This window comes from Polyodon spathula, chromosome 2, assembly GCF_017654505.1.
Source record: "Polyodon spathula isolate WHYD16114869_AA chromosome 2, ASM1765450v1, whole genome shotgun sequence".
NCBI classification, from domain to species: Eukaryota; Metazoa; Chordata; class Actinopteri; order Acipenseriformes; family Polyodontidae; genus Polyodon; species Polyodon spathula.
Genome location: NC_054535.1, coordinates 11,491,599 through 11,506,447, shown reverse-complemented (window position 1 = coordinate 11,506,447; position 14,849 = coordinate 11,491,599). Strand labels below are relative to the sequence as shown.

The following is a 14,849-nucleotide window of genomic DNA, read 5'->3' as shown; positions in this document are numbered from 1 at the left end:
TATAGTACTGACCCTGGCCAAAGGAACCCCCATCTTCAAAGAACTACACATTTAAAAGGTTAGCATGCATGAGTATCCTTTTAAATCCTTTCATGTTTAGGATATGAGCACATTCCTCTAAATGGTTAAATACAGTAGAACAAATATTCTCCACACAGAATACAAAAAAGAAAAACTGCTATACATTCTTCAAAGGAAACCTATTAGGAAAATAAGTGACACTGTACAGAATTTATTTCACTAATTGCATTTGAAATTTTGCATGAAAATATCGTTCTCCAAGCAGACCAAAACTAGTTCTATTTTCCCCCAAGGGGACATTAAGGAAGGATAGGAGGTCGAACCAAAGTCTCCCTGGCTTATTGAGTAGTCTAGTCAAGAGAGGTCAGACTCGGCTGACTCTTCAAGGCCACATGGAGAACTTTGCGATCTATGCAGGAAGAACAAAAGTGCTGGAAAAAAGAATAAGAAATAAACACATAAAGTGGGCCAGGGGTCTCCCCCCCCCCCCCCAGCTGTAAACACAATTTGTAAATTGTGTAATCCACCTTCGATAAGTGAAGTCAAATGACTAGCTCGAAAGTTGGGAGCAACTTGCTCTGAATGGGGAGACTTGCTTGTGTACAAATGAATAGATTAGCAGGAGAATGGAAAATGAAATATAGTTAATTATTTCGTGGGGGGTCCCCTCTGGCCAGCGGGACCCTTCCTCTCAGAGGGCGAAGCAATGTAGTCGGCCTCTAAGGTCGGTAAGTGAGCTTCACTTGCCCGCAAAAGAGGACCCCCCGCTCCCCGCAACTGCACCACTAATGCAAAGAAGAGAGAAAATTGTTAGTAGAAAAGAAAGTTAGTGATTAATTACAATTTATATATTTATTAATATGAACAGTAGATTGATTATCAAAAAAATTAAGATAGACTTTTCTGCCAAAATGAGCCCCAAAGATAGGTTGCGAGGACATTAGGGAATTACTTCAAATAAGGCTGTGGATTTAAGCTCAGAGTCCTCGTATATATATATATATATATATATATATATATATATATATATATATATATATATATATATATATATATATATATATATTTTTTTTTTTTTTTCATTTCTGGGGCCAGAAATCTGAGAACCACTGATTAAGAGAATACCACCAAACCAATAGAAGCACCCATATGGAGTGAGAGGTCATGGGGTGAAGCATTGAAGTTATCACAAAACAGAGAAAGACCGTTCCAGTGCTCTAGGGGAGAGATCTGAAAGGATTGACATGAGAGTGAATTCCTATTTATCCAGAGGCAGTCAGGCTTCAAATCGAAATGCATCCAAAGTTATTCCTAGGAACTCAAGAGTGTGAACTGGACTGATGGATTTCCCCTGTGAGAGGGGGACACCAACTGCTGACAAGAAAGAAGTGAGTTCTAAAACTGCTTCAGCTGGACACTCTGAAGGAGGAGATAGAAGGAAAAAGTGAATGCCATTTAGAAGAGACATGGCAGATGAAAGCTGAATGAGCATCGACACAAAACTGCACATACGTAAAAAATGGCATCCTTTGGAAATAAGGAATAAGGAATTGAAGTTATTGCACAGCTGTCTGCTGCTGGAATGTTCCATGAGAATCTTTGCTTGTTGAAAAAAGCAGGTGGAGCTAAAGAATGAGAAGAAACTGCCGACACACGATTCCTAAAAAAAAAAAAAAAAAAAAAAAATGTTTTTGAGAGCAGGGGAAGATAATTTTAGGCTGTCCAAAAGCAACCTCCTCTTCAGTCTCCTCATCAGAGGTAGAAAGGGCAGTGGAAGCACAAACCACAAGCCTTAGCATAGAGACTACAAAAGAATCTATGAAAGATTAAGATTAGGCTGAGACCAGTAATCATTGTATTGTCAAATGCTAACCGAGAAGCTGCTTCTGGCACGTCCCTTTTGTGCTATAAGCCATTAGATCCTTTTGCATGGAATACCTCGGTTGCAAGGGTGTGCGGTTCTTTGATGAACCCAGATTCAGTTAAAATGTGTTTTCCCACTGACAATGGGAAAAAGAATGTAGAGATGGGAGCCCAAATAACAATATTTAAGTTTTTGCAGGTATCAGGTTTAAGGACTTTTAAGGACACTGAGAGCAGAAACTGACCCAAGACTGTCATAGCTACTAGAAGCAGGCTGATCTTTGGGAAACAAACTGAACATTTGTGAAACTGCAACAAATATTGTAATGACTAGTGTGTTTTAAAGAATATAAAACCAGTAGAAAATATTATCAGCAGATCTGTGTAAGGCCTGTGAAAAGGAGTTCATTGCATTGAAGGTCAGACTGGCCTGCTGAAAGTTCCAAACCTCCCTTATCAGGCAAAAGCATATTTTTTTAATTAGACTCAGAGTCTCAAAACATTCTGATCCAACAAGAGCAGAATGGCAGAATCTATGGAGCACAATTAATATGCCAGAAGCAATCGAACTAGGTTTGATTATAGTAAGAAAAAACAAAAGTATTTAAATAAATAAGAAACCTAATATAATAACATTAAGTAAATGTAAGAGCAGTCCTAACTTTAAATATTCAATTAACATTAACCATTAGTGGTCCATTTATTCAGTGCTCGTCAGGCACGTCAGGTCCAATTTATTTTCACACACGCTGTTTATTTTACACATGCTGTTTAAAATATGTTTTTTTCAGAGCAAAACAGGTTTAAAAGGCACTGCATAGCAAAAGGACATCAGTACTGCATCTCCAGCCAAGCCCCACCCCTTGTTCACTGTATTTTTCACATACCTCTTCATAGTCGTGCATACTGATAAATCCTCTCCTGATCACTCGTTTTATCACCAAACTCCTCAATAATGCGATCCAAGCCATTATTTTATTACTACAACAGCTCAAAAGGCTCTGCAAATGTCCATGATATTCTTTTAGCACTGGACGCGGAAGCAGCTATCTTCTTTGTTTGTGTCCGTGTTATCTCTGTGGTGCAGGGGTTATGTGTATTGCTCAGATATGCCCCTTGAGATCTGTGCTTGATGTCGGACTGGAAAGGGAAAATTGTAATGTTGGACCTGGTCTGACACAGGACCGCAAAGGGTTAATATTAATAATTAAAAATTAGCCTCTTGCCTTCTGTGTATATCAATGAAGTAAAATAGAATTGCAGTTTATAAGAGATTGCTATATGTGAATTAGAGCTACATGTTATAAAATCATTTAAATTATAAACTGTAACTTTACATATAAGGTGAACCGATTTGTAACCTCGTTCTCACCTGCTTGTAGTACAGGCAGTGTTGAAGATGATTCACTGGTTTTGGGTGATGAAGCAGGGATTTCTGATGGTCAGCGATTTAAAACTCAAGATCCTCTCTATAAAAACCGATCTTGTTAATATTAACGAACGGAAATATAATAATCACTTTCTATATATAACAGAAATGAATTAGAACCTGGCAGGAAGAGATGGGAATGGAAAGCCTAGGACATGTTAATATGTTACGTCAGATTTTGATTTGAAATAATGAGTATTGGAAAATACTTCCGATAGTGTTTCATATTAATCAATCCTAAAATTGGCAAAAAGCAGAGGTTGTCTTAAAACCTGCTTTAACTGGATTTTGTATTAATAGTGAAGAAGGTCAGACTTAGTTCACTCACTATAAAACTATTACATTCAGGTATGTTAACAGTGGCCTGTATTTAGATGTAAATAACTGGACCTTCCATTGAAAGCTTAAGTTACTTTATAACAGATCAATCGAGTAAAATAATGTTACAATTTCTGTTATACTGAAGTGTAACAGGGAGAGATCTGTGCTGACTCTGCTGGCGTGTTCACAGGGCTGCAGGAAGAGGGCGGCAGTCGTCCAACAACCGCCTGTGAGTCATGGCAGTGACACGGGGAGGTGGGGAAGTGGGTGTGTGGACTTCCCCCCTCTCTGAATGGCTGAGAGGCATGTCTTGGGAGATTGTTAGCCCTATAAATTAACGCTCTGTTGTTTCCTCAGGTCTGCCCTGTTAAAACGCGCTGAGAGTGCGGTCAACGACTGAGAACCAGTGGAAGAGAAAGAAACAGAGCTTCAGAGCGAGATATTGAGGGCAGAGAACCCTTGGGCAGACCCCTGATGAGTATATCAGAGCAGGCTAGTGAGCCGGCAGTGTAGGACGGTGATCCGGGTCGCACGGGCAGCGGCGACTGGGATATCGCTGCAAAGTGCAGCACCTTTTCTTTGTAGTTTTTGTTACTGTTTTATTTTCCCTGTTTCTTTGTGCCTTCTGTTTTGAATTATTGTTTCGAAGCACCTGTAAGGGCGCCGGGTATTGTGTACCATCGCTTGGTATGCCCGTGGTTCTGTTTACCAACGTTGGTAAATCAGACCACGGACCCACAGCGCCATCTGCGGGACTAAAGAAAAACCAGCACCCTGAAATAAAACTGGGCACCTGTGCGGTGTTGCCAAATTCACCTGTCTGTCTCCTGTGTCAGTGAATTACCCACCACCCTTCCACACGTGGTGTCAGAGAAGTGGGATTCACTGGCACTGCCCCAAGCAGTGCATTTACAGAAGGAGCAGACTGGCAATAGATGCTATCCAGTTTGCCACGATGATGGACCTCCTGCGACAGACGCTCACCGCGGCAGTGCAGGGGGCGGCTAGACCCGCAGCTCCAGACCACTCCCTACAAAGACCCACCAAAATGACGGCCAAGGATCGACCTGACGCCTACTTGGATGTGTTCGAGGCCATGGCAATCTCGACTGGGTGGCCCCAAGCCCAGTGGGCTAGCTGTTTGTTGCCCCAGCTCACCGGGGAGGCTCAAGCAGCTGCGAGGACGCTGTCCCCAGAGCACATGCTGGATTACCCCCTGCTGAAGGCAGCCATCCTGAATGGTGTGGGAGCCACCCCGGAGGGCTACCAGAAGAAATTCCGGGAGTAGCAGTTTGCGGCGGGGAAGCACGCCCGAGCTATTGCCCACTGGCTAAAAGATTACGCCGTGGGCTGGCTGAGCCCGGACGCGGTCACCAAAGCCAGGTTGGTAGAGCTGGTCGTGGTGGAGCGGTTTCTGGAGTGTCTGGCCCCGGGATCTCGGCTATGGGTCCAGCGACAGGCACCAGATAGTCTAGATCAGGCGGATGAACTGGCGGAACAGTACCAGGAGGCGGAGCCAACACTGGCGAGACCGTCTGGGAGGAGCGCGGCCACCGGATCGACCCCTCAACTGGCCCCAGAGAGGGCGAGGGGACTCGGGGGAGGGGTAGTTCAGGATTTGGTTGGGGGGTGTCGGCGGGAGCTCCCGGCCTGGGAACTGGGGAAGAGTGGGGTTACCCACGGGCTGCTGCAGTGTCGGACCGGGGTCTCGCACGGACGCCTTATCGGCGAGCCCCTTTTATGGCTCCAGTGTTTCCCCCTTTTGCCAAAACTTCGGGGAGAGAAACCAGCCCACCGAGGTGTTGGACGTGCAGGGAGGTGGTCCGCCTCGCCCGGGATTGCCCCGTGATGGAGTGTGACCTCAGCCGACCAGGTAGGCACGTTCAATTACCTCAGTCACTTCAGCACACGGGTTTTGTTATTCCTGTGACAGTGGATGGTACAAAAACCCAGGCTCTCCTGGATTCAGGGTGTGGTCAGTCTCTAGTACAGGAGAGCCTAATCTCACCGGGGCATAAACGTATATTGGGACGGGTGCATATTAAATGTATTCATGGGGATGTCCGCTCCTATCCCAAGATCAATGTGTGTATGACTATTGGCCAGCAGGTGACGCAGGTGCAGGTAGGATTATGTCCTCGATTGCCGGTAGCAGTAGTTCTGGGACGGGACTGTGAGCAGTTTAAAGATTGGTTGGCTGCTCTGACAGCCCCGTCTTCTTTATTGGCTAAGAAAGAGGAAGTAATTGGAGAGATTTTTCCCTTTCGCGATCCAGAATGGTTTTGCCATAGATTTAAACCCCGTAAAACTAAACGGGAGCGTCGGATCGCTAAGAATGAGGGCTGGCAATGGAGGGAGTCGGAGAAGTTTCAGGTGGGGGCGGTTGGTGAAGAGTCCGGGGGGGAGGTCGCGGAGCCAGCGCAGGGGTCTGGCTCGGCTGCCTCTGCTCGGGACCGACCTGACCCCGAGTTGGAAGCCATGGGAGCTGATTTCTTAGCTCGCTCCCGTGACTTCCGACTCGAGCAAGGGCGTGACGACGTGCTGGGCAGGCTCTTTGACCAAGCAGCGGTGGTTAATGGTCGGGTGGTCGAGCCCAGACGCGCCGCCACGTACCCCCACTTTGAAATTGATCGAGACCTACTGTACCGTGTTGATAAATTACCCCAGACCGGTGAAGTGCGTCATCAGTTGCTCATTCCTCAGCCCTTTAAGGAGGATTTGTTGCAGCTGGCTCACGCTATTCCCCTGTCTGGTCATTTGGGAAGGGATAAAACTAAAGCAAGGCTTGTGTCACGGTTCTTCTGGCTGGGGCTGGATGGCGATGTTAAGCGGTTTTGTGAGCGTTGTGGGGAATGTCAGAAGGCCAGCCCTAGAGCCGTTCCACGAGCCCCACTGGTGCCTTTGCCCCTAGTGGAAGCTCTGTTTGAGCGTATTGGGATGGACATAGTTGGGCCACTAGAAAGGAGTGCGGCAGGATACACCCACCTACTTGTCATTCTGGATTACGCTACGCGTTATCCAGAGGCAATTCCCCTCCGATCTATGTCCGCTAAGTCTGTTGCCAACGAGCTTGTGAAGGTTTTCTCCCGGGTGGGGATTCCCAAGGAGATACTAACCGATCAAGGCACCAATTTTATGTCCCGGCTAATCCGCGGAACATGTAAGTTTTTGGGAATTAAGACCATTAGGACCTTGGTGTTTCATCCTCAGACCGACGGTTTGGTGGAACGCTTTAATAAGACCCTTAAGAACATGTTGCGCAGGTTTATTCGTAGTGATGTGCGTTACTGGGACCAGCTGATTCCTCCCCTTCTCTTTGCGATCAGAGAGGTTCCCCAGGCTTCTACGGGGTTTTCACCATTCGAGCTGTTGTATGGGCGGAGACCCCGGGGCGTGCTCGACCTGGTCAGAGAGATGTGGGAGGAGCAGCAGGACAATTCGACCAATACCGTCCGGTATGTGTTGGACCTGCGCAAACGTCTTGAGTCTGTGGGGAAATGGGCGCATGACAATTTGCAGCAGGCACAGCACAGTCAGGAGACACAATATAACCGAGGAGCCCGGTTGCGCACATTTCAGCCGGGGGATAAGGTACTTCTGTTATTACCCAGTTCTGAGTCGAAACTCTTGGCTAAGTGGCAAGGACCCTTTGAGGTTACACGCCAGGTTGGGAAGGTGGACTATGAGATCTGCCAGCCGGAGCGACGGACAGAGAAACACATTTACCATATCAATCTCTTAAAGCCTTGGTTGCAACCAGAGGCGTTGTTAGTGGCGCATGCAGATGACGTCACAGACCTGGGACCTGATCTTTCTGTGTTGGCAAGAAAAGGATCGGTACAGATTGCTGAGAATCTGACACCAACGCAGAAATGTCAGGCTCGCGGTCTGGTGGCGGAGTTTCCTGACGTGTTCTCTTCAGTCCCGGGGCAGACTCAAGTAGCCCATCATCACATTGATATTGAGCCGGGGGCGCTAGTTCGCCAGAGGCCGTACCGTATACCTGAGCGTAAAAGACAGGTAATAAAAGCGGAAATTGACGAAATGCTGAGACTGGGGTTAATAGAAGAGTCCCAAAGTGACTGGAACAGTCCGTTTGTATTAGTCGATAAGCCAGATGGGTCAACTCGATTTTGCATTAATTTCAGATGAATCAATGAGAAATCGAAATTTGACGCTTATCCAATGCCCCAAGTAGATGAGTTGCTGGAGCGTCTAGGCACGGCTCTTTTTATGACGACACTGGATTTAACGAAGGGGTACTGGCAGATACCCCTGACCCCGGAATCTAGAGAGAGGACGGCGTTTTCGACTCCCTTCGGGTTGTACCAATTCAGGACCATGCCCTTTGGGTTGCACGGAGCACCCGCCACTTTCCAGCGGATGATGAATTGCATCTTGCGGCCCCATCAGCAGTACGCCGCTGCTTACATAGATGACGTGGTTATCCACAGTGAGGATTGGCCGAGTCATCTGTGTAAGGTGGCGGCGGTGCTGCAATCCTTGCGGGAGGCGGGGCTCACTGCTAACCCAAAGAAGTGTGCCATTGGGAAGAGTGAGTCGGAGTATTTGGGGTATTGAGTAGGGGGCGGCCAGATCAGACCGCTAGTTGCTAAGGTGAAAGCCTTGGCTGACTGGCCGGTTCCTACAACCAAAACCCAGGTGCGCTCTTTCTTGGGACTAGCGGGTTATTATAGAAAGTTCATCCCGAGCTTCGCTACGCTCGCTGCTCCCTTGACAGACTTCACCCTGGAAGGCTGCCCCAAATACGGTTCATTGGACGGAGTCGTGCCAGAGGGCCTTTCTCGCCTTGAAGCGGAGGCTGTGTAGTAAGCCAGTACTATGCAGCCCGGATTTTGGTAAGAGGTTCACCCTGCAGACGGATGCGTCAGAGACAGGTCTCGGGGCAGTGTTGTCGCAGGAGGTTCGGGGAAGCGAGCACCCACTCCTGTATATCAGCAGGAAGCTCCTTTCCCGCGAGAAAAATTATAGCACCATCGAGAAGGAGTGTCTCACGGTAAAATGGGCAGTGGAGTCACTCCGGTTCTTCCTCCTGGGGCGACACTTCACCCTGGTTACAGATCATGCCCCCTTAGCATGGCTTCACCGGATGAAAGATAGCAACGCCAGAATCAAACGGTGGTACTTGGCCTTGCAACCCTATGCCTTCAGGGTAGTCCACCGAGCAGGAAAGCTGCATCAAAACGCAGACTTTTTCTCTCGGGAAGGCATGGGGGTGTAAGATTTTCGAATGAACCGGTGGTGTCATTCTGAGGGGAAGGATATGTAACAGGGAGAGATCTGTGCTGACTCTGCTGGCGTGTTCACGGGCTGCAGGAAGAGGGCGGCAGTCGTCCAACAACCGCCTGTGAGTCATGGCAGTGACACGGGGAGGTGGGGAAGTGGGTGTGTGGACTTTCCCCCTCTCTGAATGGCTGAGAGGCATGTCTTGGGAGATTGTTAGCCCTATAAATTAACGCTCTGTTGTTTCCTCAGGTCTGCCCTGTTAAAACGCGCTGAGAGTGCGGAAGCGCTGGTCAACGACAAATACCAATGGGAGAGAAAGAAACGGAGGTTCAGAGCGAGATATTGAGGGCGGGGAACCCTTGGGCAGACCCCTGATTAGTATATCAGAGCAGGCTAGTGAGCCGGCAGTGTAGGACGGTGATCCGGGTCGCACGGGCAGCGGCGACTGGGATATCGCTGCAAAGTGCAGCACCTTTTCTTTGTAGTTTTTGTTACTGTTTTATTTTCCCTGTTTCTTTGTGCCTTCTGTTTTGAATTATTGTTTCGAAGCACCTGTAAGGGCGCCAGTATTGTGTTGGATGTGGGTTTGGGTGCGGTTTTGTCCCAAAAGGCAGACAGAGTAGAACACCTGACACTTTATTCAGTAAAAAGTTGCTACCTCGGGATTACAACTAATACGTAATTGAAAAGGAATGTTCGGCCATTAAATGGGCTACTCACTCTTTACGATATTACCTGTTGGGACATTCATTTGTTCTTGTCACAGACCACGCCCCACTCAAGTGGTTAAGCACAATGATGGACAGCAATGCCTGGATAACTCAGTGGTATCTGATGTTGCAATCCTTATGTATCAAATGGTACACTGTACAGGAAAAGACCATCAAAATGCAGATTATTTTTCCTGGGAGAGGGGAGTAATGGGAAAGATAGATTCAGCCGAGTGTTTCTTGGCTCCACTCTGAATGGTGGAATATGTGACAGAAATACAATGATTCTTGGTTTTAAATTGCCCTCCCGACCTGTGAGGGCGGTAAGCAGCGAGAACAGAGTTCACTGGATGGGCTGGCCTGACAGTTCTTTCCCAGGGTTCAAGGTAAGTCGACCAGCCTGGAAGGTGGCGAGACTCTGTTGCAATGACGCATTGACCCAGAAGGGAAATGATGAGGCAGCTGCAGATTGGAGAGGCGATTGCATTCGTTTACCAAAGGATCATGTGTGACAGCATAAAAGGGTCCGGGGAATCGTAATGTGTTTCTTCACATTGGTTTTGTGCATTAAACTGAGAAGGACTGAAAGAGACCCTGTAAACCGTGAAACAGTATCGTGAGTGTTTGTTTGACTGTGTGTAATCGTCTTGTTTGTAGCACTACGCTAGATGGCTAACACGATTCTGGAGCTATCGCCAAGGGCCAGCACTAAGCCGGAACAGCACTGCCCTACTGTCACAAAAATAAACTGTTTCACTCACCACAAGCACTAATGCACTCACCCAGGACTGGTGACCGTGTAGGTATTATTGTGGGACGGATATGTGTTGTTTATTGTTTATTGTTTGGGTTTGCAAGCCCGTTTTTGTTTACCCCGTGCAGTACACATTGCTGTGTATTGCCAGGAGATTACTGTTACTGGTGACCAGACCTGAATACAAAATAAAAGGCACTTTCCAAACCGGATTATAAGGCTCTGTTTGTTTCATTACCGCACTGCATCACTGCTGCATCTGTTTCCACTCAGCCACTTTGCCACAGGCTTGCATTGCTCTTTTTCTGGAAAGAACAAACAATGCCAGAGATGGGCATATGGAAGAAATCAATCTTGTTTAAATCACTTTTACATAGTAAGGTTGATTTATACACTTGCATTTTCCATACAACTTCACAAAGCCTACATATAGAAAATGAGTTTCTAACTGCAGGCAGATGTTCTCGCAAGAGCACACCGATTATTTTTAAATAGACAGACTGTGCTTTTGGCTAATGCATCATCATCATAAATTAATAGCCTAACTATTATAGGCTGAATATTAACCCTTCCTCAGCACCAATAACAGGACTCACATGGAAGGTTGAAAGGGGTACAAAGGCACCCCACACATATAAATACAGTTAAATGCAGAAAAAGTGACATAAAACTGGTTTATAATTTAAGTGATCTACCTGTTCTGCATCTCTCTCAGCTTCCCCACTACACTCAATAATGTATTCTGTCAGTAAGCACGAGATGGGATTTGTGGTATGTGAAAAAAAAAAAAAATGCATCCATTGGAAAGGCAGAAAGGGATGCAAAACAACCTCAAAACAATTTCACATGTATTTTGAAAAATAACTTGGTATCAAAATGAAAGTAATAAATTATTGTTTAGTCAGAGATATCGCCAAGAAATAGAACATTGAAGTACTATAGTAACTGACAAAAAAACACAGTAAGGTAAACTATCATAAATACAAAGAAACAGAAGGGAAATGTCTAAATGTAGTTCCCAGTCTTTTCTAGTAGAGCACTAACATGTTCCTGACAATGTCTGGTACAGTACTATTCAGAAGCCAGTTGGGTTTCTGTCCTGCTATTCTAGTGATTCTTTTAAAGAGCAGAAACAGCAATTAAAGACTCAAGGGATTTTATTTACTGCAGAGATTATTATTGGGTCAAAACAATATAAGAACATAAGAACATAAGAAAGTTTACAAACGAAAGGAGGCCATTCGGCCCATCTTGCTCGTTTGGTTGTTAGTAGCTTATTGATCCCAGAATCTCATCAAGCAGCTTCTTGAAGGATCCCAGGGTGTCAGCTTCAACAACATTCCTGGGGAGTTGATTCCAGACCCTCACAATTCTCTGTGTAAAAAAGTGCCTCCTATTTTCTGTTCTGAATGCCCCTTTGTCTAATCTCCATTTGTGACCCCTGGTCATTTGTTTCTTTTTTCAGGCTGAAAAAGTCCCTTGGGTCGACACTGTCAATACCTTTTAGAATTTTGAATGCTTGAATAAGGTCGCCACATAGTCTTCTTTGTTCAAGACTGAATAGATTAAATTCTTTTAGCCTGTCTGCATATGACATGCCTTTTAAGCCCGGAATAATTCTGGTCGCTCTTCTTTGCACTCTTTCTAGAGCAGCAATATCTTTTTTATAGCGAGGTGACAAGAACTGCACACAATATTCAAGATGAGGTCTTACTAGTGCATTGTACAGTTTTAACATTACTTCCCTTGATTTAAATTCAACACTTTTCACAATGTATCCGAGCATCTTGTTAGCCTTTTTTATAGCTTCCCCACATTGTCTAGATGAAGACATTTCTGAGTCAACAAAAACTCCTAGGTCTTTTTCATAGATTCCTTCTCCAATTTCAGTATCTCCCATATGATATTTATAATGTACATTTTTATTTCCTGCGTGCAGTTATTATAACTCAAATTAGGAGCACCTTAGTACCATGTAATCTAACATTTCTGATAAAACAAATTTCTCCTTAGTGAATTAACTAAGTTACTGTCTACAATACATTACATTAACCCGTATCAATAACTCGCTATGAATAAAATATTTTAATGATTCAATTTTTGTAAATGCAATTCATGTGGGAAGATTAATAGAAATTAAAAACATAAAGACCAATAACACATACATTAAATTAGGCTCAATTTACATTATAGCGACAATTTACAATTTACAATTTACTTACTGAATTCAATAGCATGCATTTATTTAATACAATATTTAAGCAGGAAACAACTGTTGAGATGAACATTTCCTCATTTCCAAGTGATTGCTGGGGTTAAATGTGTTTACTATTACTGTATAGGAAGAGCAAATGTTAATATCCAGTGTTAATAACCAATGTTAATTTCATGCTCTCTGCGAAGACAACCTGCTTTCCTACAATTGTCAGAGGATGTTGTCTCTTAGCATCAAACAATTGCATACAAAAGTGTTACTGCATTGCCACTGAGGATCGATAATGGTACTTCTAAGCTTTTGAAAAAGGCTGAAACACAGTCTGCCAAATCAAGGTTTTCCCTATGGAATAAAATAAATGCAGTATTTATATATACATGCTTATGTAGTTTTGTGCTGAACAAGCAGTAAGTGGTACTTTGTTAAAAATAATTAAAATCATGACCTTGAACTAATCTGAATGAATGAAAAGAAATCACGGAATGAAGAGTCATTAATGAAAGTGTGCTCTGACTTTTCCCTTATGTAACATCCTTGCTCTTTACTTGCCAAGGCTGTAGACAGCTTCAAGCTGGGCACTACAGCAAAACAATCTAATCAAATTGTCTCCTGTGATTGAACACTTTTCTTATTTTTTTTTTTAAGAGGGGAGAATTACATTGCTCTTCTCTTATACCTTTGTTGTCGGCTTGAAAGTAAATTGGTAACTAAAAACATCGTCACAGCATGGTAACTAGTAAATGGTTTGCGTTTACAAAAAAATAAAAACTCCCACACATACATGAATAACAAGCCACTAAAAATTGCATACTGTGAAACTCTCAGACTTCAAACACAATACATGCTTTTCCACTCATGGTTTTGCAAGAACTAATGTGACTTTCTTTCAGTTTTTCAGCTAATGTGAGTCAGGAATTTTTTGTGTGTGTATGGCTTTATCCATGCTGAACTGAACAAAATGCTGGGGTAAACAGTTACTTTTAATCATCTGTTTATGTTTTTGTCAATACACCCTGGTGATTTTTTAAAGCACAGTGTAACCATTAAATGTACCCCTGAAAATCCCAGATGGTTGTAAGTAATACCACATTTGCTCGAGTTAAAACCTGTACAAAGATCAAAAGAAGGTCAAAATGTTTTGGATTAAATGTATGCATTATTTCATTTAGAGCTAGGCTGAGTAACTTACCCATGTAAGGCTTAGTTCCAGCCATAGAAGTAGCCTTTTCTGAGTCTTTCAATACAGTGGCAATATTAAAGTCAGTAATATGCACATGCCCTGCAAAACAAACATAGTAATATTGATCTATAAACTCTGGTTAAACATAAAAATGGAATCTCATCAATTGGAGAGCTTACGGGTTCTCTTTTGGTCCCATATCAACTTTAATATCTCAATACCTTGCTTGTAACATTTCCCAGAACATTTTTTTTAAAGAAATATTGTCTGGTTGTTTTTTTTTTTGTAAATATTATTAGTAGTATGGCAAGACTTCCACATGTTTAAGTTATGTTTCTGAATGTTTTTTTTTTTTTTTTTTACACCGAAAAATATTTTTAATGTTAGTCAAAATGCAATTAAATCCAATGATAAACTGACCAATGTTGAAGCAGCAAGGTGACCTGTAGCTTGAGATGTGCATCAGGTAAGCATTAATAGACTATCAGTATGAAAAGTCTAAATAAAACAATCCTTGCAGCTCATGATATACTTCCCTCCCCCTTCCTTACTTTCCTGTAAAAACTTCCTGATCGAATTATTCCACCAGAAAATAAGGTTACAGTATCACAGCATCTAATTACCGAGTGCTGCTGTTTGTTGAAGGTGCTCGTAGCAGCATGAAAGGATTTTGCCTAATTCCATCTTTATTATGTACTTAATTAATTCACCCAAGGGAATTCATGCGGACAAGCATCAAAACTGATGAAGTGGTAAGCCAAGTCTTTAAAAAAAATTATTTGAAACAGTCACACTGTCATGCTTTCTTATTCAAATGTTACCAGAATATCTGATCTTTATGGATTTCCTGTTGTATAAGCAGTATATTCTATGCTATAGCTTGTTTAAGTGATGATCTTAAGAGTTTTAAAAAATAAATTTCACCACCAGTCTATCTAAAAGAGAGTTACAGTTACAAGTTTTAGTAATAAGTTTTGCTGATAGCCCTTTTAGTCAGACACACTTAACTCAATATAGAAATGCAACCTCCAGGTACGTGTTATTTATATGAGCAGCACAGAGACAACAAATCAGTAATTGATTTATATCAGTCTTTTTGACAGAATTAT

The 14,849-nt window shown here is 43.6% G+C and overlaps 1 protein-coding gene across 1 annotated transcript in view; it reads right to left on the bottom strand.

The window, feature by feature from the left end:
* The window catches only part of LOC121327573 (serine/threonine-protein kinase 32B-like), a 30,117-nt gene extending 16,289 nt beyond the window's left edge, over nucleotides 1–13,828 (bottom strand). Inside the window, exon 1 of the mRNA XM_041271675.1 lies at nucleotides 13,750–13,828. Coding sequence (XP_041127609.1) covers nucleotides 13,750–13,774 — 25 coding nt within the window. The 5' untranslated portion in view covers nucleotides 13,775–13,828. The remainder of the gene's footprint in view (nucleotides 1–13,749) is intronic.
* Nucleotides 13,829–14,849: the final 1,021 nt, after the last annotated feature.